Here is a 23,422-nt window from a genome sequence, read left to right on the forward strand (position 1 = left end):
TAAAATATGTTTGGATTAATTTTTACTTCAATTGGATGTCTAAATGCTTCTAATGATTACTGGTTTGAATAAAATGAATGTCTAATTTATGCATACTACATAAGAAGCCTATTACAACCTATTTCTATCTTATTGCTTTAATTTTGACCTGGTATGCTGTGTATCATCAATATTTTAAAATCCAGTTTGGGTGCAAGGTTACACTGGAACATTTTTAAATAATGAAAATAATTGCTTGAGACGGAAGAAAATTATCGATTAGCCTAATTTTAAATAAGTACTTTTCAGATTTTGTGTTTTACATGCTGAGAATCTGCTGATATAGAGGATGTCCTGATTAGTATGCAAACACTTTGATTCATTAGGCTTTAGGCTACAGAAAGAATGAGTTTGACTCTCAAAGGAAGCCATAATTTCTCAATGATCAGCAGTTAGGGCAGAACTGGTTCTGCTTACTAAACAATCCTTGCTTTCACACATTCCTCTAAAGATTTCAAAAATTATGCTAGCTCTACACAGTCGTTCAGTGCTACATACAAATATTGATAGCCATAGGAATTTCCCATTATGTCACTTTATAACCATAACTTCAATGTAGATTACCAGTCAAACGTTTGGACACACCTTCTCATTCAACGGTTTGTCTTTATTTTTATTACTACCTCTGGGAACTTCTTCAAGACTGTTGGAAAACCAGTTCAGGTGACTACCTCATGAAGCTCAATGATAGTGTGCTAAGCAGTCATCAAACCAAAGAGAGGATATTTTGAATAATCTAAAATTTAAAAGATGTTTTGAGATATTTCACAATTTTTGTTTGCTGCATAATCTCTATACTTTTACTTCATAGTTTTGATGTCTTCACTATGTTTCTACAATGCAGAAAGTAATAAAAATGAGAAAAAGCCTTTGGATGACAAAGGTGTGTCCAAACATTTGCCTGGTATTACACTTTATTGGGTTTTATGTGACATACCAGTACAGAGTAGTGCAGATCTGTAAAGTGGAAGAAAATGGATGAATCGTTTTGAAAACTATTTCATATAAAAATCAGTGTATCTCTTTGCAATTTATATAATGTAGCATTGTGTATAAATTGTCTTGTTTTAGATTTTAACAAAATATGTTATACTGGTACAGTATTCTGGTACAATTTTATAAAAGTCTCCAATGAGCCTGTTTAGAATATATGGTTTCTGATGCTGCAGCTCTTGAGTATCTGGCTGCTTCTTGAGCTGCTTCAAGATTCTGGTAAATGAAATTGATATTTTACTCTTTAAAGACTGACTGTATTCTAAAGGGTAATTAAAATGTGTTATATTAGAAATAACATGCTTACAAGATAATCAGAACTGGAAAGCACTAAATAAAGGTGCAAACCCACTCAAGATGTATTAAGATTAGCATTTAGGATTTTGAGCTTCATTTCTGTTGATGCTTTGTCCAAATTAGATTGCATCTGCTTTGATCACCATCTTTAAAACTATCGGTACTTTAATCAGTTAAATCACCCAATGTCTTTAGTTTTTAAGCATTTGTTAGATAATGTAAGCAATCATGTGTACCTACACATATTAAAGTAATGAAAACAGCTAAAAAACCTGCTGAGGAGTCATTTAAGTTTTTTTATTTTTTTATTTCAGGTTTTCATTATGCCCCTGTATTAGCAGGGCTACTATACTGAACACACCAACATGGTGGTGAAGAATTCACAACAATTTGGCTTAGAGGAAAATTGCAATGTGCTTATGTCTAAATGACAGCATTGTTTGTGTCAATAAATATTTAAAATTTTACCAAAATGTCAGTAAACCTGGTCATGGGTCTCTTGTTTGCTCATTTAAGTCAGTATACATGTTTGCAAATAGAACAAGTAACTAAGATCCACTCTGAAGCTGCTGGATGTGATGTATTTTAACTGCAGCTCTGACAGCAATATTTGGAGCAACCCTCTTGGTCAGTTATAGTATAAATGCATGTTGATAGATGAAATGTGAGCAGAGCCTTTAATAAAGTCTAATGCAGTCAAAAATAATTATTGGCTTATGTGTGAAGAATTGCAGTGTTCCACCATAATGTGAAATAAGTTTTGGAAGTTGAATCTTTAACTTGTGTAAAGACAAATGTATCAATATTTTAATCACATTACAGAAAACAAATACAGCAAAATGGCAGTGTCAGAATTTTTCTTTAACAACTCAGATATTTTCTGTATAAACTGAAAAATCTTTAGGATTTATCATTCCTGTGAACCACTAAAGTAATATTTGGTTGTATAGTCACTGTTTCTGAGAACTGCTTGACATCTGCGTTGCATGGGGTCCACCAACTTCTGGCACCTGTGAACTGGTATTCCAGCCCAGGATGATTTGACAACATTCCACAATTTCTCTGCATTTCTTGGGTTTAACCTCAAAAACAGCATTTTTTTTAATGTCACCCCACAAGTTTTGAATCGGACTAAGGTCGGGGATTGGGCTGGCCATTTCATAACTGTGACTTTATTGGTCTGGAACCAAGATGGTGCTTGCTTACTGTTGTGTATGAGTTTGTTGTCTTGTTGAAACACCAGTTTTATCATTTTTATTTTATAAGGGTATTTTCTCCTTGGCATAAGGCAACATGTCCTCTTCAAGTATTTTGATATATGCAAACTGATCCAGGATCCCCTGTATGCTATAAATGGGCCTGACACCATAGCAAGAGAAACATCCTCATATAATGCTTGAACCACCATGCTTCACTGTCTTCACAATCAAGAGCATGCATATATTGAATGTTGTTTCTGTTGGTGGCCTATGACTCTTGTATTTTCGTACTACTAGTAAATTATTTGCCATGTGATTATATAATTTCTACCAAAAACACTGCTTTGTCAGGTTTATTTTGAACACTACTTTAAATACAAAGAAATGTCTACTGAAAAACACTGAGACAGGGCCTGCACTCATGGGTTTGGGTGAGGGTTACAATATCTTCACATCCTAATAATCTTAAAAATTATCAAACACCTTCACACTGGAAATTGGTGCAGGAAATATGTGAGGAAAGGCACTCAAGAATCACAAGTCTCCACTGATAATAGGACACACATGAGATAAAGGATTAAGGGGATGTTATTCACCAATAATTCTGGTTTTGATCCCTTTTCACAGCTATCTATCTGTGCAAGCGCACCATGCAGAATAAGACGAGGCTGGAGCTGGCAGATTATGAGGCGGTGAGTGCTGAAATGTTCCTTTAAGTTATAATTATGTTGTTTTGAGTAACCTTTTGGGCAGGCATGTACTATTTCTCAAAGATTATACTGTAATAAAAGTTTGAATCTGATAAAAATGTTATAATAATTGTTTGTATTAAGATAATTATAGGCTTGATGTAAAGTATTTGCTTTGTTCCCAACAGGAGAACCTAGCAAGACTACAGAGGGCCTTTGCGAGAAAGTGGGAGTTTATCTACATGCAGGCTGAGGCGCAGGTCAAGTAAGTGTTAGTGACCAAGGCAGCACATGAAATTAGTACGCATGAACTCTGAAAACATCACACTTTTTTGTGGTTCAACTTAAATTTGCATCTACCTTGAATACAGTTACTTGCTTAGATTTATGCACATAGCAAGCCTCTGTAAAAATGGTATGTGTAAACGTGATCTTCCTAAAACCCTTTGATATTCTGCACTCCAGTGACTGTACATAAAACAATGTAATATCATCACATTGCATTACATATTCTTAGCCACAGCATAGTTTTCTTTCAAAAAGAAAATAATTTAAAGACTCCATAATCTCACCACTATTCATCTTTTTAATCCTTCAGTCCTGACTTGAATCTTTTATGCAATCATGACAACACGGATGTTTTGTTTCTCACTCTGCATCACCGCATCTGCAGGATCGACCGAAAAAAGGATAAAATTGAGAGGAAAATCCTTGACAGCCAGGAGAGAGCCTTCTGGGATGTCCACAGACCAGTGGTAAATGTCTTTCTTTGTGGCTGACTAACTTATCTTTCCACCTGCAGTCCCTGTTTACCAACGTTTTACTGCATGGTTGAAAAAACTCCTCAGGTGCTGCATATATTACCAGTATTTACAAAAAAATATTTTTGTTCATTTTTCTTCAGCCTGGATGTGTTAACACCACAGAGATGGACATAAGGAAATGTAGACGCATGAAGAATCCTCATCGAGTTAAAAAGGTAGGACTCATGATCAGGGAGACATATTGTTTTAATAAAAAAAAACAAAAAAAAACCTATGTCACTCCCCTATATTTTTAATCAAACAATCTCCACCGGTAACAAAAGAAAACTCAAGTGCATTAAACTGAATTACATGTTCTTCTCTTTATTTTTTTAATGATCCAGTCAGTGTATGGTGTGGTGGAGGAGGGAACACAGTCGCAGAGTCCCATACACACTTTGCTGCACCACTGCCGAAAAGGGACAAAAGAGGATGTAGAAAAAGAGGTAAGAATTTATTAAAACTTTGCATGTTGATGACAAAAAAAAAATAAAACATTCAATGTCTGCCTTGCTTTTTTTGCTTTTACAAATAAACTTAAATAATGATTTTTTGTCCTTTACAGATCTTATTCCTGAACACCCAGCTAGATCGCCATTGTTTGAAAATGTCCAAAGTAGCTGAAAGGTAAAGAAAATTCACACATCACAAACATAATGAACATTACACATAGGGAGCTAATATTTGTATTGAACATATGTTCTACAGGCTTACCTTTTCTTCTGTTAAAGTAGGACTAGGTATCCTTTCAAATGTTGATGCTCCATCTCATCCTTAGGAGACTGTAGTTATGGCAGACAGACTACAATAAAAGGAGAAGGAAGAAAATAAACCTTCACCTCAAAAGTGTTTATGGCATTTGTGGGGTAAAAGTGGTCAGGAGTAACAAGCAGTGACTAAAACTCTAATGGTGCTACTCCTGCTTCCTTGATTAATCTGATAATTCAGAATAGAGCTCCGAAATGGAGGCACTTTTAAAACACTTTTAATATACTTTCATCCTTAATTTCGGAGAAAATGGCTTACATATACGGGAGCTGATGGTTACAATAACACAAGATGCACTATTTTTCTAATGACATTATTACTTTGTGCAATTATTTTTTTCAGAAGTAGTTGATTTACATGTGCTTGTAGACATTTTGTAATTTTATTTAATTTTTTTCACTTCAAATGACAATACTGGTTTTACAGGTTTTGTTTATTGACATCTGCATCAAATAAAATGGCCTAACCTCATCTTTTAACTGTGGTTCATTCAAATACCAACACTCTATGTACCCTATGTACAGGTCCTTCTCAAAATATTAGCATATTGTGATAAAGGTCATTATTTTCCATAATGTAATGATGAAAATTTAACATTCATATATTTTAGATTCATTGCACACTAACTGAAATATTTCAGGTCTTTTATTGTCTTAATACGGATGATTTTGGCATACAGCTCATGGAAACCCAAAATTCCTATCTCACAAAATTAGCATATCATTAAAAGGGTCTCTAAATGAGCTATGAACCTAATCATCTGAATCAACGAGTTAACTCTAAACACCTGCAAAAGATTCCTGAGGCCTTTAAAACTCCCAGCCTGGTTCATCACTTAAAACCCCAATCATGGGTAAGACTGCCGACTTGACTGCTGTCCAGAAGGCCACTATTGACACCCTCAAGCAAGAGGGTAAGACACAGAAAGACATTTCTGAACGAATAGGCTGTTCCCAGAGTGCTGTATCAAGGCACCTCAGTGGGAAGTCTGTGGGAAGGAAAAAGTGTGGCAGAAAATGCTGCACAACGAGAAGAGGTGACCGGACCCTGAGGAAGATTGTGGAGAAGGGCCGATTCCAGACCTTGGGGGACCTGCGGAAGCAGTGGACTGAGTCTGGAGTAGAAACATCCAGAGCCACCGTGCACAGGTGTGTGCAGGAAATGGGCTACAGGTGCCGCATTCCCCAGGTCAAGCCACTTTTGAACCAGAAACAGCGGCAGAAGTGCCTGACCTGGGCTACAGAGAAGCAGCACTGGACTGTTGCTCAGTGGTCCAAAGTACTTTTTTCAGATGAAAGCAAATTCTGCATGTCATTCGGAAATCAAGGTGCCAGAGTCTGGAGGAAGACTGGGGAGAAGGAAATGCCAAAATGCCAGAAGTCCAGTATCAAGTACCCACAGTCAGTGATGGTCTGGGGTGCCGTGTCAGCTGCTGGTGTTGGTCCACTGTGTTTTATCAAGGGCAGGGTCAATGCAGCTAGCTATCAGGAGATTTTGGAGCACTTCATGCTTCCATCTGCTGAAAAGCTTTATGGAGATGAAGATTTCATTTTTCAGCATGACCTGGCACCTGCTCACAGTGCCAAAACCACTGGTAAATGGTTTACTGACCATGGTATCACTGTGCTCAATTGGCCTGCCAACTCTCCTGACCTGAACCCCATAGAGAATCTGTGGGATATTGTGAAGAGAACGTTGAGAGACTCAAGACCCAACACTCTGGATGAGCTAAAGGCCGCTATCGAAGCATCCTGGGCCTCCATAAGACCTCAGCAGTGCCACAGGCTGATTGCCTCCATGCCACGCCGCATTGAAGCAGTCATTTCTGCCAAGGATTCCCGACCAAGTATTGAGTGCATAACTGTACATGATTATTTGAAGGTTGACGTTTTTTGTATTAAAAACACTTTTCTTTTATTGGTCGGATGAAATATGCTAATTTTGTGAGATAGGAATTTTGGGTTTTCATGAGCTGTATGCCAAAATCATCCGTATTAAGACAATAAAAGACCTGAAATATTTCAGTTAGTGTGCAATGAATCTAAAATATATGAATGTTAAATTTTCATCATTACATTATGGAAAATAATGAACTTTATCACAATATGCTAATATTTTGAGAAGGACCTGTACTTCACATATGACATGCTTTTAATTAAGCCAAAGATTAATGTGCTTGAACGGTTCACCTTTCTGGAGGCTTGTGCTTTATATCACAGTTCAGCTTGTACTTTACCTCATCTTTATTTTTCAAATAGTTGATACCAAAGATTCCTCTTAGTAAAACTGAAGCCTGCCCAGATACAACCACTTGTACATAAATGGAAAATGGACTGAACTTGTAAAATGCTTTTTTGGTCATACCTATCACTCAAAGTGCTTATACACTACAAGTAACATTCAATAATTAATATGCTTACACACACCAAAATACCACTTAGATCATGGCAGGAGGTACACAAGAATCAAATATATAGCCCTCAATTTAACAGAATACCTTTGTTCCTGCAGAAGCACGACTTGTGCCACACTTTGAGAACAGTGATTTTAATGAATGAGTGTGTTTGATCTTACCCTGTTTTGTGCGTTCATGTGTGTTTTTGTATACCAGTCTGATAACCTACACTGAGCAGTTCATGGAGTATGACCCGTTTGTGACCACACCAGAACCATCCAATCCTTGGACCAGTGATGATCCCACTCTCTGGGATCTGGAGATGAGGTACAAAAGCAGAAACAACAGCACTTTTAGCTGTAAAGCCAGTTAACATTTATAGAAACTCATGAAAAACTCAGTATTTCATATTAGGTGTCTACACAACATTGGGGTTTTTAAGGTAACAAAAACTGAAAGATAGTAAGGTTTAAATTTTAAAATAACTTTTTATTCAGAAATCACAAAAAAAACCTTGTAGACCTTATATAGTTACTGGTCCAAAACCATTTACAGATGTGGCTCTTAATACTAAATAAATGTTTCATTTGTGCATTTCATTAGAAATGTTTTTAGGTGCTCTGAGATTTTAAGCATCTCACACTTGTGGAGTGAAGTTTCTTCCAAAAAAAATATCTTGACATTTTCTTATTGTTTAATTTCTTAACACCACCGCATTGTGACATTTTTTCTTTAGTTAGCTTAACAAATTTGAACAATGGTTAGGTGATAAAATAGTTTAACCTGTGAGGAATTTTAACGCCTGAATGCATGCAGAGCTCATTTACCAAGCAACATCAGAAAAAGACCTTTAACCCTTTTTAAGCCACAATTTCAATTCAAAATTCAGTACCCAACCTATTGGAAAAACTTGTATGTGTCCTAAAACTAGGTGATGGCACAAAGTCTTTGTTTGACAGGACTACTGTTTAAAATAATACATTTTCTTCTTTTACCACTATGAAAAAATGTATATATAAAAAATGTCATTGTCTTGATGTTCTTGGCAGCTGGACAATATCTCATTATCTAAAGCAGAAAAGGAATAAACAAGCAATTAGCTTGCACTGAGTTGCTTAGTGTGTTTGGGATAATAATGCAATATGTGCATAGCATGGTACCTCTTGTACCAAGAACATCAGTAAACTAATTTGACCCTAAACCTAACCTAAACTCAATTAATACCTTAGTCCTCAACCTAACCATTAACCCACATTACCAATTTTCCCTTGGGTCGGCAGGACAAAGTCAGTCATTTCTTTTGTATTACAAAAATTAGATGAAAACATCTTACTTATTCTAAATAAGAGATGTTTTTTTTTTTTCTGTTCCAGAAGTCTGCACAGCCACATAATGCTACTGATAGTTTGCTGAATTATTAATGAAAGATAAACGGAAATTGGGTGGGTAATCACTACTTCCAAGAAGTTGAACTGTGCTCTGAACTGCTGGCCTCACTAAATAATGAAAGAATTAATTAGAGCAGAGACGTAAACATGGAGCCTAATGCTTCTTAATAAATCATCAGAATTGATTAAATTTGGCACAGAAGAATTTAGTTCTTGTAGAAATCTAAATCATGTGGTTCCAGATGAACATTGTCATCATGTGGAGCTTTGCAGTCACTAACATCCCAACAAGATTGTCCCTTTGCCATGTCAAAGACAAACCTCATTTTAAGTTGAAACATTTCTTTCCCTCGGGTGTTTATCAGAACAACCAACACTCAAGCCTGCTTCTTTCTGATGCCTGTCTTTTCTGTACTTCACTTTATTATTAAATTCACTGTTTTAAAAAATCTGGACGTTTTAAACTGTTTTCATTTTCTCTTCACCCTCTTCCATCTCTCCCAGCAAAGAGCCTAGTCAACAAAGGGTAAAGAAATGGGGTTTCTCCCTGGAGGAGGCCCTAAAGGATCCAGCGGGACAGGACCTGTTCCTCAAGTTTTTAGAGTCCGAGTTTAGCTCGGAAAACCTGAGGTGAGCCAAAACACAAGCTTAGGTAATGTCGTAAATCATAGGATGAATGGAAATGTTTATTTTTTTAAAGATTTTTTTGTGGCACTAGTTGCTTTTATTTTTGTTGTTTTTCAAAAGTCAGAAGACAGGAAGTGGGATGGAGAGAGGGGGAACATGCAGCACAGGTCTCCGGAGTACGAGTACGACGGGTTTTACAAGCAGAGAGTCTTTCAGAAAGTTGTCATTCTTTTCTTAATATATCAAAAACAAATTCAAAAACCAGTACAGTATTATTTTTAAACATTGCAGGTTCTTTAAAAACATGGCTCTAAGTGTGCAGGATAAACATATCACAATTCAAATTGATATACAAATAGTTAATATTTCTATTTACTATTATTTAGTACTATTTCTTCCTTCACAGACCTTCACAGTCTTTCATGGTGTTGGTAAGGAATTTGTGGCCCAATTTTATTTACAAAGTTGATTGAGTTTTGATATCAAGATAAATTCATATTTATAATTTGATCTTTGGCAGGTCTTTGGCAGGCTATTAATACACAATGCTGTTTCTCAGACACTATGTTGAAGATATTCTGTTTTGATTAGGATTATTGTCTTAAAAGAAAGATTTGGTCAGGCTTTAGGTATAAAAAAGAGAGTCTCACATTTCAGTTGCATAGGTCAAGTGGCTGCATAGGAAGCCTATGTGATTACCCTTGTCGCTCTGTTCTTGATAGTGTTCCCACTGTTGTTCCCACTGTGACATTGCACTGCCTGACCTTGCTGTGAACCTGATGGAACTTGGTGTGAACACCCACTTAAGAGAATTGATAATTATCTTGAGTTCCCTGTTGTGAATTATCCTTCTTGTAAAAGAAACAGCTTTAGAATGGATCTGACAGAAACAATTTTCTATGCTAATAACATTTATATTCTGACAAACATCAAAATGCTTAGGAGCTGGTAACTGCCAAATGTTCTGCTTTTACGGAAGAGCTCAACCTTGATGGCGATAATCTATGAGCTGCTGCTTGCTGCTGCTTGCCTGCAGAAGCACTGAAATGGTGCAAATTGTTTCACACTGCTTTTGCACATTAGCATAGTATTATTAAAATTGTGTTGTTGATAGGGTTAAATACCAGAGATGTTTTAATTTTGCTCTTTTGCATAAAACGTATAATTGAAAGATGAATTTTTTTATGAAATTCTTATGTAATTGTTTTTCAGGGTAATCAATGAATGCACTATTTCTTCACAATGATCATTTAGCTCGGTTTCTATATTGCTATAGAACCAGGTTGACACTCATAGACACAATGCTACATGCAAAGAAAGACAAGTGTTTCACCTTCAACTTAATGAATGTGTTAATTTTGTAGTTGCAGTTTCTTGATTTGCAGAGAAAATATTAAATTCATCCTTCATTTAGACATAATTCAATTCAATTCAAATTCGAAGATACTTTATTGATCCCCGAGGGGAAATTAAAATTCCAGTACAACCCATCCAAACATACATCATGACAAGGGGGGGACAGGTCACCGAGGCTTTGCTGACCACTCACAGGCGCTGCCCTAAAAAAGGTTTACACATAACATATTGTTCCGCCTTTCATGCTCAAGGCAGCAATAAATGTTTGTGTTTTTGAGCTGTGTGAGTTTTATGATGAAACCTTGGGAGTATTTCTAGAGAAACTGAGAGTGAATCATAGAAGTAGACCCCAGAGATGTTTCCCCTCTATATTGCTAAGTCAGTCCTCAGATCAGTAGAGAGAGAAACTAATATTAGAGGCAGTCATCCTGTGACTTTTGGTTACCTCAGTTGAATCACAGTCTTTAATCACTAGGAAGTTTGTAGGATTGTTCTGAAAATGTGTTCACAACCTATTTATTCTCAAGTAAGTTATCAATGACACTGTAAGTATCTTTGAAACATACTTGAATGACCCTGAATATTTAAACTGATCTGTCCAAATGAGTTTACTTCCTGTTTCTTTAAAAAAAGAAAAAACCGAAAGGAAATATACTATAGTTGTGTTTATCCCATGTGGTTGCTGCTGTTGTACAACTGCTTTTAGTTTGAGGTAAGGGAAAGTAAGATCAGTAAAACATTTATTTTAGTAAAATATGTGTTGTAAGGGCATATTGAGAGATGCTCCAAGCAGAAACCAGGGGCTGATTTCTGATGTCAAGGGTTTATAAGGCTCTGCCCATACCGATTTAAGCCAACTTTGATTTTTTTTCTGAGCTGAAACGTTTTCTAGCCTTCCTGTTGTGATCAATCTTTTAATGAGTTATATTAGGTGTTGAAGCAACTTTGAGGAGCCTGTGTAAAGGCAGTGTTTTACTATTTAAGAACCAAAAAAAATTTATTTCAAAGTTAAATTTAAGTTAAATTTGGCATTGTATTGTAGAAATTATTGCGGCTAACATTGCTAAAACAAATAAATTCATGTGTGCTACAAGAGAATAAATTATAATATCCTTTACTGTCACTGTTACAAGAACAACGAAATTGAAAAAAAAACTATCTCGCAATGCATAGAGCAATAATTTATTTATGTAAAGTAGAAAGATGGAAGCATTTTGTTAAAAATGTAAAATAAAAACATATGTACACACATTCATACTGTTTACACATTCCCATTACTGCATCTCCTTTATGTTCTGGCTGTATTGGGTCTAGCTTTTGCTTTCGGATAGAAACTGTTGTTGAATCTGCTTGCTCTTGATTCAGTTGATCTGTAGCGTCTGCCTGACAGTAAAAGGTAAAACAGAGCGTGACCCGGGTGAGAAGTGTCCTTTATGATAATAAGTGTTGGGAGAGGTCAGTCAATGATTTTTGGGCCGTGTTAATGTTGGTGCTTTTCTCTAAGCCACTGCACAACTGGTGAACCACAGGTCATTATGTTCTCAACAGAGCACCGATGAAAGGACACCACTAGTTTCTGTGTGATGCTATTCTTCTTAAGCACCCTCAGGAGATACAGTCTCTGATGGGCCTTTTTCAGCAGATCAGAAGTGTTCATGCTCCAGGTCAGGTCATCCTCGATGTGGACTCTTAAGAAGCAGAAGTCAGCCACCCTCTCCTCACAGTCTCTGATGATCAGTGGTAAAATGTTTGTTCTCTTTTTCCTATTGTCCAATATTATCTCCTTAGTCTTGAAGATGTTGAGAAGCAAGTTGTTCTCTGTGCCACATGCCATCAGCCGCTCCACCTTGTCTCTTCAGACGGACTCATCTCCCCCATAGATTAACCCAACCACTGTGGTGTCATCTGCAAACTTGACATTGGTGTTGTTGGTGTGGTGAACAGGGTCTGCAGTCGTAGCTGCAGAGGATATAGAACAGGAAACTCAACACTCAACCCTGTGGAGAGCTGGTGCTGAGGGCCGAAGATGTCTGCTGACCCAGTCTGGCCCACTGGCCGAAAGGAAGCTGTGAATTCACATGCAGGGGGACTGTGGATGTCCCTCAGTTTGTCCACCAGTCTGTGGAGGATGATGGTGTTGAATGCTGAGCTATAGTCACAAAAGGCTGCAGGACATAACTCTTCTAGATGGGACAGTGCAACATCGAGGACTATGGCTACTGCACTCTCAGTGGATCTATTAGCTCTGTAGGCAAAATGGTGTGGGTCGAAACCTTTGGGGAGCAGTGCAGATCCGTACCTTAACACTGAGATGTTCAAAATGTTGCCAGTATTTCCAAATCCAGTATGTTCCAATACCGACAGAGGTTGAAAGCTCAAAATGATATACCAGAGCAACTGAACTCTGTTCAACTTTCCTGTTATCTCCAAAAGATCTCGCTCTTTCTCACGTTCTTGCAGCCTAATTGCAAATGAAAACAGACAACACACAATGACCTTCATTCTTCTCAATAAAGTGATGTAGACCTGATATTGGTTTTAACACAATAACAGCTACCAGGTGAAGAGGTACAGGCTGATAATAATTAACAAGCAGATACAAAACAAGACACAGTGTTAAGCTGCTCACCCTTAAAATGTCCAATTAGCTACTCGGAGAATATAGAATCAACAACAAAGATCCCTTGATACAATTTTGTTTGGCATGTGGAATTTGTTTGAAGAGTCCATATTATTCTTATCGATACACTTATTGTTTAAATGGAAGGTGCAAGACTTTTCTCAGACTCAGGAACTGCCAACTTCAGGAAGGTGTTACATATTTCAAATCAGAAAGACAAAACACCACTCTTGATGAGACAGTTCATGCAGTTGATGATGTGCATCTTCCATTCCCTTTGCTCTTGACGTTGGTTTTTATGAGAGCACAGACCTTTTCACATGCATAAAATGCTTTAAGATAAAAACAAAATAAAAAAAATGTTGCCATATTATCCACTTTATGTTTCTTGTGATTTCCATTCCAGATTCTGGCTTGCAGTACAGGGTCTGAAGAGTGTCCCCCAGCAGGATGTTGCACAGAGGGTGCAAGACATTTGGGCAGAGTTTCTGGCAGAGGGAGCACCCAGCTCCATCAACCTGGACTCACATAGCTATGAAATCACCAGCCAGAACCTGAAAGACCCTGGACGATATAGCTATGAGGATGCCCAGGTAGGAGCAAAACAAAAGTAAGACACTCTGAAGTTCAGATGTGTGACTGGAGATTTGTAAACTACTTAAGTGAGAATATCCTACCAGACCTCTATATAGTGAATTAGCAGATAAAAAAAAGTTATTTAATAGTTTGCAATAAGACTACAGTGCCTAAACACAAAGGGTCCTTTTGGGTTTTCTTTATAATTCAGTGACTGGATTTCTAGCACCAAACATTTTATTGTCAATTATGTGTTGATACACTATAATTTTTCTTGCTTTGTGAAACCCAGTGGTACTTTTTGATATCCACTATTTGGTTCACTGGAAAGGATGACATGGTTTTGGGGGGTGGCACAATCATGCAAACAATGATAATTGCTAAAAGTCATGTGTTATGCTGTTATGGGAAAATTCTTTTTAGTGCTCCGAACTTTTCTTTACCTATCTCCTCTCTGACCTCTGTGTTTTTCTCTTGCTCTCGGTGGAAGACACACGCATTTTCTCTCCCTCCCTCTGTGCTGATCCCTGCTTCTGCTTTTGTCTGTATTTTTCTCAGAGCCTCGCTTTGCATATCCTCCAAACTTGTAAATTATGGATTTGATCAGCTGGACTCTCAACGTAATTGGTCAAATTTTCTTTTCCTACGGGAAGACAGGGTAAAGGAGACCCTCTTGTCCAGGTGGGACGTTCTTCTCTGGAAACACAATGAATTCTTGGCAGCAGTAAAGGATTGTGTGCCTGACTACGATGTTGGTTGAGGACATAGAAAATGTGTACATATTTGGACTTTTGATAACAGGGTTTCTGCTTTTTGGAGTTGGTGGTTACCTGGCTTATCGAGTGATTCGCAAAACATGGGCATTCCAAAGCTGCCTGCGATGTTAGATGGAGTCTGTAGAGCAATCAACACTCAGACTGGAATATTAAGAGAGCAGAATCGCAAGCTGGACACAATTCTTGAACAGAATCGCAGCCTGGCAGCGGTTGGACTCAGAGGTTAAAGGATATAATCTTGGAGAAGTTGTACGCTCCAGATCTGCGGAAAGTACCAGAAATTTGGCTATTTGGATTCGCAATTGAGACATACCAGTAAAACTCTTAAGGTAGTTGGAAATTCACAACTGCCTGAACCACAACATTTATTGTGTTTCTAAATCTGGCGCCCCAATGTGGCCTTGGCAACTTCTGCCAACTGGCTATCGACAAAATATCTCCTGGATGTTATATAAACACAACGCTCTTCCCCAGCGCTCCCCTACCAGCTGTGTGCTGATAGGATTATGCGGCCGATTGATAAAACTTCCACCTCTCTTCTCAAGGACAATGGCGCTTCTATCAGTGTTGACAGTCTAATTCTTGCAACACACTCAGACTTATATATATATTCGCACCCTCAAGATTGCACTGTACCCTTGCTAAATCTTTACTTTTGTGTGTGTTGCTTACCCCTGCTGGGGTTTTTTGTACTATTTCAGACTCTATTCTGCTAAGAATAGAGTCTGAAATATGATTTTTTTTTCCCTCCTATCTTACTTTACCTAAATGTGGGATTTCATTACTTTTCATAGATTTTACCAGCGAAACCAAACATTATTAGTAACTTGGACTTTAGCTGCTCTTACACCAATGACCCAGCTTTCTTAATTAGATTACTTAGTTCAACTTCAGCACCAGTAAAAGCAATATATTATTAGCACCTGAAAATGTGGATTAAAGCTGTTTTGTACCAGTGACTCAGCTTCACTAGTTAGAATTCAGTGGAATGATGAGACTTCTTAGCACAAGAGGCTTTCCCTTACATAGAGGACTTAATGATATAATTACCTCTTTAGAAGAAGATTGGTTTAGAACCAGCTCTTACCAGTAAAACCCAAAGGATTATTAATGTTATCTGTATCATTGTAATATTGACCAGAGATTTTTAGATTTCTCAGAAGGATTCATAGATTTTTTGATTTCTTAGCATTTGAATTGTTTTTCTGTGTTCTTTGTGATTGTACTGTAATTGTATGTACAGCGCTTTGAGTGTCTCGTTACTGAAAAGCGCTATATGAATAAACTTACCTTACCTTACCTTTTGTACTCCTAGAGGAGTTGGTCTGTAAATTCATTATCAGTAGTTTTATGGTTAACACTCCCTGAAGGGTTATATCTCAAGGGATGGTAGATGGGTGCCCTCATAAATAACTTTCTTACTTCTGACCCAAGGTGGGGTCTGGGAATCATATTTCTAAAACTCTTTTAAGTCAAGGTAACACCCACATACTGTTTAAATACTGTCTGTAAACTCTTGTTCGGGGCTCTGTCTTTCTGACTTGCTCAGTGACAGAGTCATTCCAATGCTGAAAGCCTTTGAATAGACTTTATCTTCTAAAGTTTATTCAAAGGCTTTCGGGTTCTTGTTACTTTTCGTAGTAGAGATGGGTGCTCGTGTCCTAAGAACATTCAATCAGCCCATTATTAGAAAGGAAGACAATGTTCAAACGACAAAAGAGAGCTAGGATTCCATATTGGAAAGGGATTTTGGGTACACTTATTCCTAGTTATGGTGTTGTTAATGTAGTCCATAGGATTAATGAGTTGTTAGTTTAGTTAGAAAATCTGACTGCTTTAACTGTGGAAGGTTTCACTGTTCTGACCAAGGAGCAGCAGGATATAAGAACTGTGAGTTTGCAAAATAGAATGGTTTTGGATTCCCCGTTAAGCTGAGAGGGGTGGTGTTTGTCATTTAATTGGGGAACAATGTTGCAATTTTATTCCTGATGGGTCTAACAACATGCGCAGCACTGTGCACAGAAAAACGTAAAGTGAGAAAATTGGTATTCAGTCTTTCTAAAATCAAGAAATGAAAATGTCAATTTGTGGCTTTACAGCATGAGTGTCTGTAGGACTCTGCTTCAAGCAAAGGTAAAATGCCACTAAATTTATCTTGAACAATATTGAGCAGAGCCAGAGTACTTTTGTGCCTCTGGATTCATTTATAGAAAGACTTCATATGGGCCAAAACTGGTATTGAAAGGTCCTAGGCTGTAAATGGCCTTTGGACACTGTAATTTTCTTTTAATACATGTCTATTCAATTGATTCATGTCATAGACGCTTCTTGTAATGCGATGTAATACACCATTGTTTGCCTAATTTGTCTTTCTTACATGCTTCACCAGTTTTAATGAGTTTGTATTGTGGGGTAATTTCAGGAGAATACGACTTTCTAAAAGACAGATGAATCAGTGAGTGTGGAGAGAGATGTTTGGGGTTATGTCTATCAATTTCCCTCTCCTGCCACAGACCTATAAAGGAACACCTTAATAAAGAAAATGTTTGGTCTGCCGGTTGCCTGGCAGTGCTCTGCAAACCTTTTTACCCTGCAGAAATAGTCTTTAAATTTCTCTGACTTTGCCAGTTTTTTTTTTTGTGCAATTTGCTTAAAGCCATATGAAAGTTTATTACCCACACCAGAGTTTCTGATTAAAAAAAAAAATTTTCTCATTTCTTTTTCTTTACTGTTTATTTAGGACCATATTTACAAACTGATGAAAAGTGACAGTTATCCACGTTTCTTACGCTCCAGTGTGTACCAGGACCTGCTAATGGCAAGGAAGAAAGTGAGTGTTTGTCATCTGTGCATGGGTCATTTGTTTAGTTTGCAGGGTCTTGCAGACATTTGTCACATTACAACCACAAACGTCAATGTGTTTTATTGAGATTTTATATGACAGACCAAACAGAAAGTAGCACATGATTGTCAAGTGGAGGAAAAGGGATATTTGCCTTTCATTTGCATTAGCCCTCTTTACTCTGATACCTCAAAGTCCAGTGCAGCTGATTGGTATCATACACCTAATTAGTCATTATTTATTTCTAGTGAAAATACTGCTGTTCTGTAAAGGCCTTTTAAAGTTTGTTGGCGAACATTATTGAACAAACAACATCATGAAGACCAAGAAACACAGCAGATATTTAGCGAATATAAAGTTGTGGAGTTGTGTTATAAAACAATATCCAAAGCTTTGAACACATCACAGAAACCGACAGGCCAGGTAAGGAGAGGATTAATCAGGAGAAGCAGCCAAGAGGCCCATGGTGGCTTTGGAGGAGCTGCAGAGATCCACAGTTGAGGTGAAAGAATTTGTTGACAACCATTAGTTGTGCATTCATCATTCAACAGTGGTCAGAAAAAAGCAATTATTGAGAGAAATACATTAGAAGCCATGTTTGTAGTTTGTCACAAGCAATGTAGGGAACACAGCAAACATGTGGAAAAAGGTGCTCTGGTCACATGAGGCCAAACTTACAAACTTACAGGCAACCTTTTCTGCCTCTAGATATCTAAAACCCATAGAGACATGCCCCAGAGGACTTGCAGCTGCACTTGCACAAGATGACCATACAAAGTATTGACTCAGGGGGGCCAAATATATACAGTATGCATGACTCACTTACCATATATTTGTTTTACAAAAAAAAAACAAAAAAAACAGTACTTTTCCATCCACTTTAGTATTATACTGTCCGTGGCGATTGTGGCAGGGGTTCGTCTTGTTGGTTGCCGATTTGAGGCCCCTCTATGTCTGTCTCAGTCGTTGTGTCCTTGGGCAAGACACTTCACCCACCTTGCCTGCTGATGGTGGTCAGAGTGCTCGGTGGTGCAGATTGTATGGCAGCCTCACTTCTGTCAGTCTGCCCCAGGGCAGCTGTGGCTACAATGTAGCTTACTACTGTCAGTGTGTGAAAGTGTGTATGAATGGGTGGATGACTGAATGTAGTGTGAAGCGCTTTGGGGTCTCTGGGGACTTGATGAAGTACTATACAAGTTCAGGCCTTTTACCATTTTGTGCTTTTGGGATTTTTTTTGTTTTAGCTTTTTTTTTTTACTAATAACAGCTCTGTCCTCTCCTCTTTTCTTTGGCCCGGTAGCCTGAAACGGATCAGGGGCGACGCACCTCCTTGGAGAAGTTCACTCGCAGTATGGTAAGAGTGTTATTGCCTCTCCTAGAACCCCGATGAGTTATGCTAAATGCTGCTGCTGTAACGTCTAGTAAGAAGTAGACCGTGTTAATCTGACGTCAATAATGGAAGAGGGTTGGTTAATATGATCTATTATAAAACATTAAGCAGATCAATGTATTTATATTTGCTCAGTTGTATAACCAAGGAGGCAACACATTGAAATGTTTCTGAGGAACTTTTAATCTAGTAACTTGCTTTTTATAACTAACTGCTCTTTGGCTCCTTCCATAAGGGGGACTCCATCTTTTAACAGTGTGCTCATTGAAAAGATTTGAGATTAGCTGACTTGTTTATGGCACTAATTAGTTTATCCAGAAGTATCACTGTGAGACAAGAATTGCTATTAAAATTAACAAGAGGATATTAGGAATAAATTTAACAAAGAATGTTTTAGAGTGTGAAACAAAATTAAAGGGATTAATAAATTCCTGCTTTGGAGTTCTTTGTTTTGCTCTATAAAGGGATTCTTTCCTTTACCTTAATACCCGAAGTCTTTAGTGTGCAACCATAAATAAAAAAGCATTATTATTATTGTAACAATCAATTTTATTTACACTTATTTCCCAAATTATTTCAAAGTATAACCACTCTTTCAAGCTTATATTTTTTGAATGATACCTTTTGTGTTTCTTCCTATTCTGTCAGGGTAACTACTCATCTCATCAGTTTACGTGCAGGTCTAATAATAAATATATTGATGATTTAAAACATTTAACCGGGACAAAACCAAAAACAGTAGGAATCTGTTAGTGGCAAATAGTATTACTATGCTCTGTATCTCTTTTCCTCTCTGTCTGTACCCAGGGCAAGTCGCTGACAGGCAAACGACTCACAGGCCTCATGCAGTCATCCTGACAAGGTCTGGATCCAGAAAAGGAGGATTCATACCCAAAGCAGATGCTTGCAGATGAGAAGCTTTAGGAAAAAGACACTTGTATGGGTGGGTGTAGCATTGGGAGGATTGATGAGGGTGCCAAACAAGCTAAGACTGCTGAGATGGAAACCCAACACATTTGGATCTCACCTTAGATAAAGGGAAGAGGACCAACAGCATGCAATAAGTCACCAGACCTGGCACCAGGGGATTTCTATTATAGTACAGACGATTTACCGCAACTCTGCTTTGGAGGTTTCCGCTCAGAAGCCTGTATCGAACAAGACTAGACGATTTTTCTCTAACTAAACTCATTTTATTGTGGTAGCTGAAGAGGTTAATGCTTTACTTTTAGTGATCTTTACACGGAATGCTTGAATACCTTGACTGGTGTCAAATTGAGACTTAGATTAATGCTGTAGCTTGGTGTTTTATCTCACTTCACTAGGATGTAAAAAGGGAAAGCGGAATGACGGGTTTACCGTGATCAACACTTGAAAAAATGACAGGTAGAGTAGTGCATCAACATTTTAGTAAATGGTGATAAATATTAGTAATTTGTTTCTTTCCTATAGAACAAAGGAAAATTTAAAATTTGTACTGCTCAGAGGCAAAGGGCATGCCAATACTGGTTGCCAATATTTTAACCGGTTTCAAAGACACATTTATTTCCATAATGTTTAGTTTTAGCAAAGATGGCAAACATCAGTTTTAACCTAATGAGTTTTGTAATTTCCTTAGGAAGGACTCTTATTTTTAACAAGCAGCTGTCATTTTTATGTTCTGGCACCAGGTAGATAAGCCCCCCAGAAAAAATTCAATAAATACCGACTAAATCAAATAGTATTTTTATTTGAGATGTTCATCCCTTCTTACATATATAACATATATATGACTGACCTTTAAGGAGGACCAGATTATGCGCAAACAGGGTTTAGGTAATTAATTTCATTTCTCTCAATACATACAGTTCCAATTAGCAAATCAAATCTTCTCATCATTACCATAAATATCATAGATATTTTTTGGCTTTTAATGATTTCCTTGAACCATTATTTTATATTTCTTCTGAGGAGGAAATGATAATACAATATTCAATAGCAATTATAAAGAAAACAAAACTTGTTTATAAATTTTGTTTTACTCTGTGTTTCTCTTGATTCTCACAGTATTGAAAAATATATACAGTCTTATATCAAACATACTGTTCCAGTCGTATTTGATTATATGTTCAATAGCAAGTTTGTACCAATCAACCACAAATGTTTCCCTATTATCCCAAAACGCACACCAAAACCGATTTTGTAATGGAAAAAGCAGGCTAATGTTAAGCTTTTTGAAAAGCTTAACTATTGAATATTTGTGGACTGCGTGTAAAGAGGTGTGTAAAGGTATATGCCTGGAAATCAACTAAATGGAATGAGTTCTACCAGTTCTGCCAAGAGCTATGTCATATTCAGCGAGATTTTTGACAGAAGCCTGTTGTGGACTACAAAATCTAAGTGGGGGTGTATGTACAGGTACATTAGGAAAATTTGAATATGATAAAGCTCAATATTTGTTTAGAAGGTTAGTCATAAACTCAACTCATAAATTCATTCATGCTTCCTTCTGCTGAAAACCATTATGGAGGACTTGGCATCTGCCAACACTGCCACATGTACCAAAAGCTGGTTCAAAGACCAAATGTTACTGTGCTTGAATGGCCAATAAACTTGCCATTACTGAACCACAGAGAGAATCTATGGGGTATTGTCAAGAGGCAGATGAGGCACTTGACCCAACACTGCAGATGACCTGAAGGTCGCTATCAAAGCAACTTGGGCTTCCTTTAAACCTCAGCAGAACCACAGGCTGATCGCCTCAATGCCACACCACAATGATGCAGTAATTCATGCAAAAGAAGGCCTAACCAAGTATTGAGTGCATAGAAATCAAAATACTTTTTAGAAATGACATTTCTGTTTAAAATAATCCTTTTTTATTGGTCTTTTGTAGTAGCCTGAGGCACTGAACTTTTGGGTTTTCATTATCTGTAAGCAATCATAAAAATGACAAGAAACAAAGCCTTAAAATATTTTACTCTATTTAATTAATCCATAAGAGTTTCACTTTCTGAAATAAGTGACAAAAACATGAAACTTTTTCACAATAATATTTGTTTATGTACTTGTATGTATATCACCCTGTATGTAAAACTTTGAACCTGCGTTGATTACATCAGTGTCTAAAATAAATTCCAATCTGTTCATCCAATTTTTTACTGAAGTTGTATGTTGTATATTACTTCAACACGAACACAGAACAGGACATATTAATAATTAAAAGCCGAAAATGACAGAGATCCCGATGTTGAGTGTATGTAACCCTCTGACCACAAGTGGACACAGTGGTATAAATAGGCTGGTGGGTAAACGTAAAAGAAATGTGGCTTAACTGATCTTCTTTCCCCAGTATCTTTGTTTTCTATACCTTTAAGACACTCTTGGAAGCTCTTCAACCGCCAATCTAGAAATTAAAGTGTCCCATGCCACTGGGTGCCCCACACAAACAGTGCAGGGAGTTTTTTTTTATTTGTAATGGGACATATTAAATTAACAAACATCTTAAAATTCTATTAGTTGAAGTTTAACTTTTTAAATATATTTCTTAATTTTCTTACAAATTGCCACTAAAGAACACTTTATTATGAAACATCAATATTTAGGAAGGTAAAATTTTTTTTTCTATTATCGGGCCTGTTTGAGCAGTGACTGTAACCCATGATCCAAAATGTCTGAGGGATTTGTAAAAGTTGAGAGAAATGAAATTGATTACCTAAACCTGAAAAAAGTGATATTGCTTACTTTATTAAACTAAGTTTGCACATTCAATATAAATGTGCAATACAAAAGCAGTATTGACACTAGATATCTACTTAATCACAGGTGCATCAGTTCTTACTTGACCATATAGATGCAGAAGCTCAAACAGCTGTGTTATTGTAAACCAGTTCTGTGGAAATGATTGTACGCTTTATTTTGTCTTCTAAACATTCCACTTCAAGCAGCCACAGTGAAAATTTGTGGGCTGGTGTCTTACCATCTTTTCACCCTATGTAAAGAGGACCATGATAATAAACAGGAATGCACAATGAAGATGGATTTTGAAACATTATTTTTTTATTCTTGCAGATACACTTTCATGTAATGGGCTCTGCTTTGCTGTTGAAGAAGGTACATACTGCCCTCTACTGTATTTAACCTGCAACTTCAAGCAGCCACATCAACCTTTCTGGTAACTAGGGAAACGAATGTAAAAATTGGAACTTCAGTGTTACGCAAGATTTAAGAACATTAACATTAGAATTTTCCAGAACTGTGTCATGGTCATATCTCTTTCTATATCAAATTTATTGTTAAGTAGGTGATCGGTAAACTACTTTAGATTAACACAAAGGCTGCTGTTTATGAAGCCTATAAATAGACATTGCAGGAAATAAAAACTACAAACATCCTTCTAGTGTGCACCAGATAATTTCTCCAATTCATTGTGTAACTCCGAGTATTTTGGGCTGCTGAGTAACTACCTGACCTAATTGTGCTATATTTCTAGTTTGGGCTGCAGTACAATGACATTGCTGCATTGCTTGTCAGACGTCAACGTTATGTTATTTAAGAACATTTAAAATGAGTTTTCAAATACTGCACTCTATTTTGGCGCAAGAGGCACATAAAAGTATGTGGTGTGCATGAGAAGGTTTTCTTTATTAATCATTGTCCCTTTATGGACTCCATCGGTTGTTTAA

General features: G+C 37.1%; 1 protein-coding gene across 2 annotated transcripts in view; it reads left to right on the forward strand.

Moving 5' to 3' along the window:
• Positions 1-22,772, forward strand: part of LOC124882277 (regulator of G-protein signaling 6-like) — a 131,729-nt gene extending 108,957 nt beyond the window's left edge. For both annotated transcript variants that reach the window (XM_047388565.1, XM_047388567.1), the window contains exons 8-19: positions 3,156-3,220; positions 3,406-3,482; positions 3,891-3,972; positions 4,122-4,196; positions 4,365-4,466; positions 4,586-4,647; positions 7,400-7,510; positions 9,076-9,201; positions 13,581-13,767; positions 17,267-17,356; positions 18,669-18,722; positions 19,566-22,772. In XM_047388565.1, coding sequence (XP_047244521.1) covers positions 3,156-3,220; positions 3,406-3,482; positions 3,891-3,972; positions 4,122-4,196; positions 4,365-4,466; positions 4,586-4,647; positions 7,400-7,510; positions 9,076-9,201; positions 13,581-13,767; positions 17,267-17,356; positions 18,669-18,722; positions 19,566-19,616 — 1,082 coding nt within the window. In that variant the 3' untranslated portion in view covers positions 19,617-22,772. The remainder of the gene's footprint in view (positions 1-3,155; positions 3,221-3,405; positions 3,483-3,890; positions 3,973-4,121; positions 4,197-4,364; positions 4,467-4,585; positions 4,648-7,399; positions 7,511-9,075; positions 9,202-13,580; positions 13,768-17,266; positions 17,357-18,668; positions 18,723-19,565) is intronic.
• The last annotated feature ends 650 nt before the right edge of the window (positions 22,773-23,422 follow it).

Source organism: Girardinichthys multiradiatus, chromosome 15 (genome assembly GCF_021462225.1).
Source record: "Girardinichthys multiradiatus isolate DD_20200921_A chromosome 15, DD_fGirMul_XY1, whole genome shotgun sequence".
Taxonomy (NCBI): Eukaryota; Metazoa; Chordata; class Actinopteri; order Cyprinodontiformes; family Goodeidae; genus Girardinichthys; species Girardinichthys multiradiatus.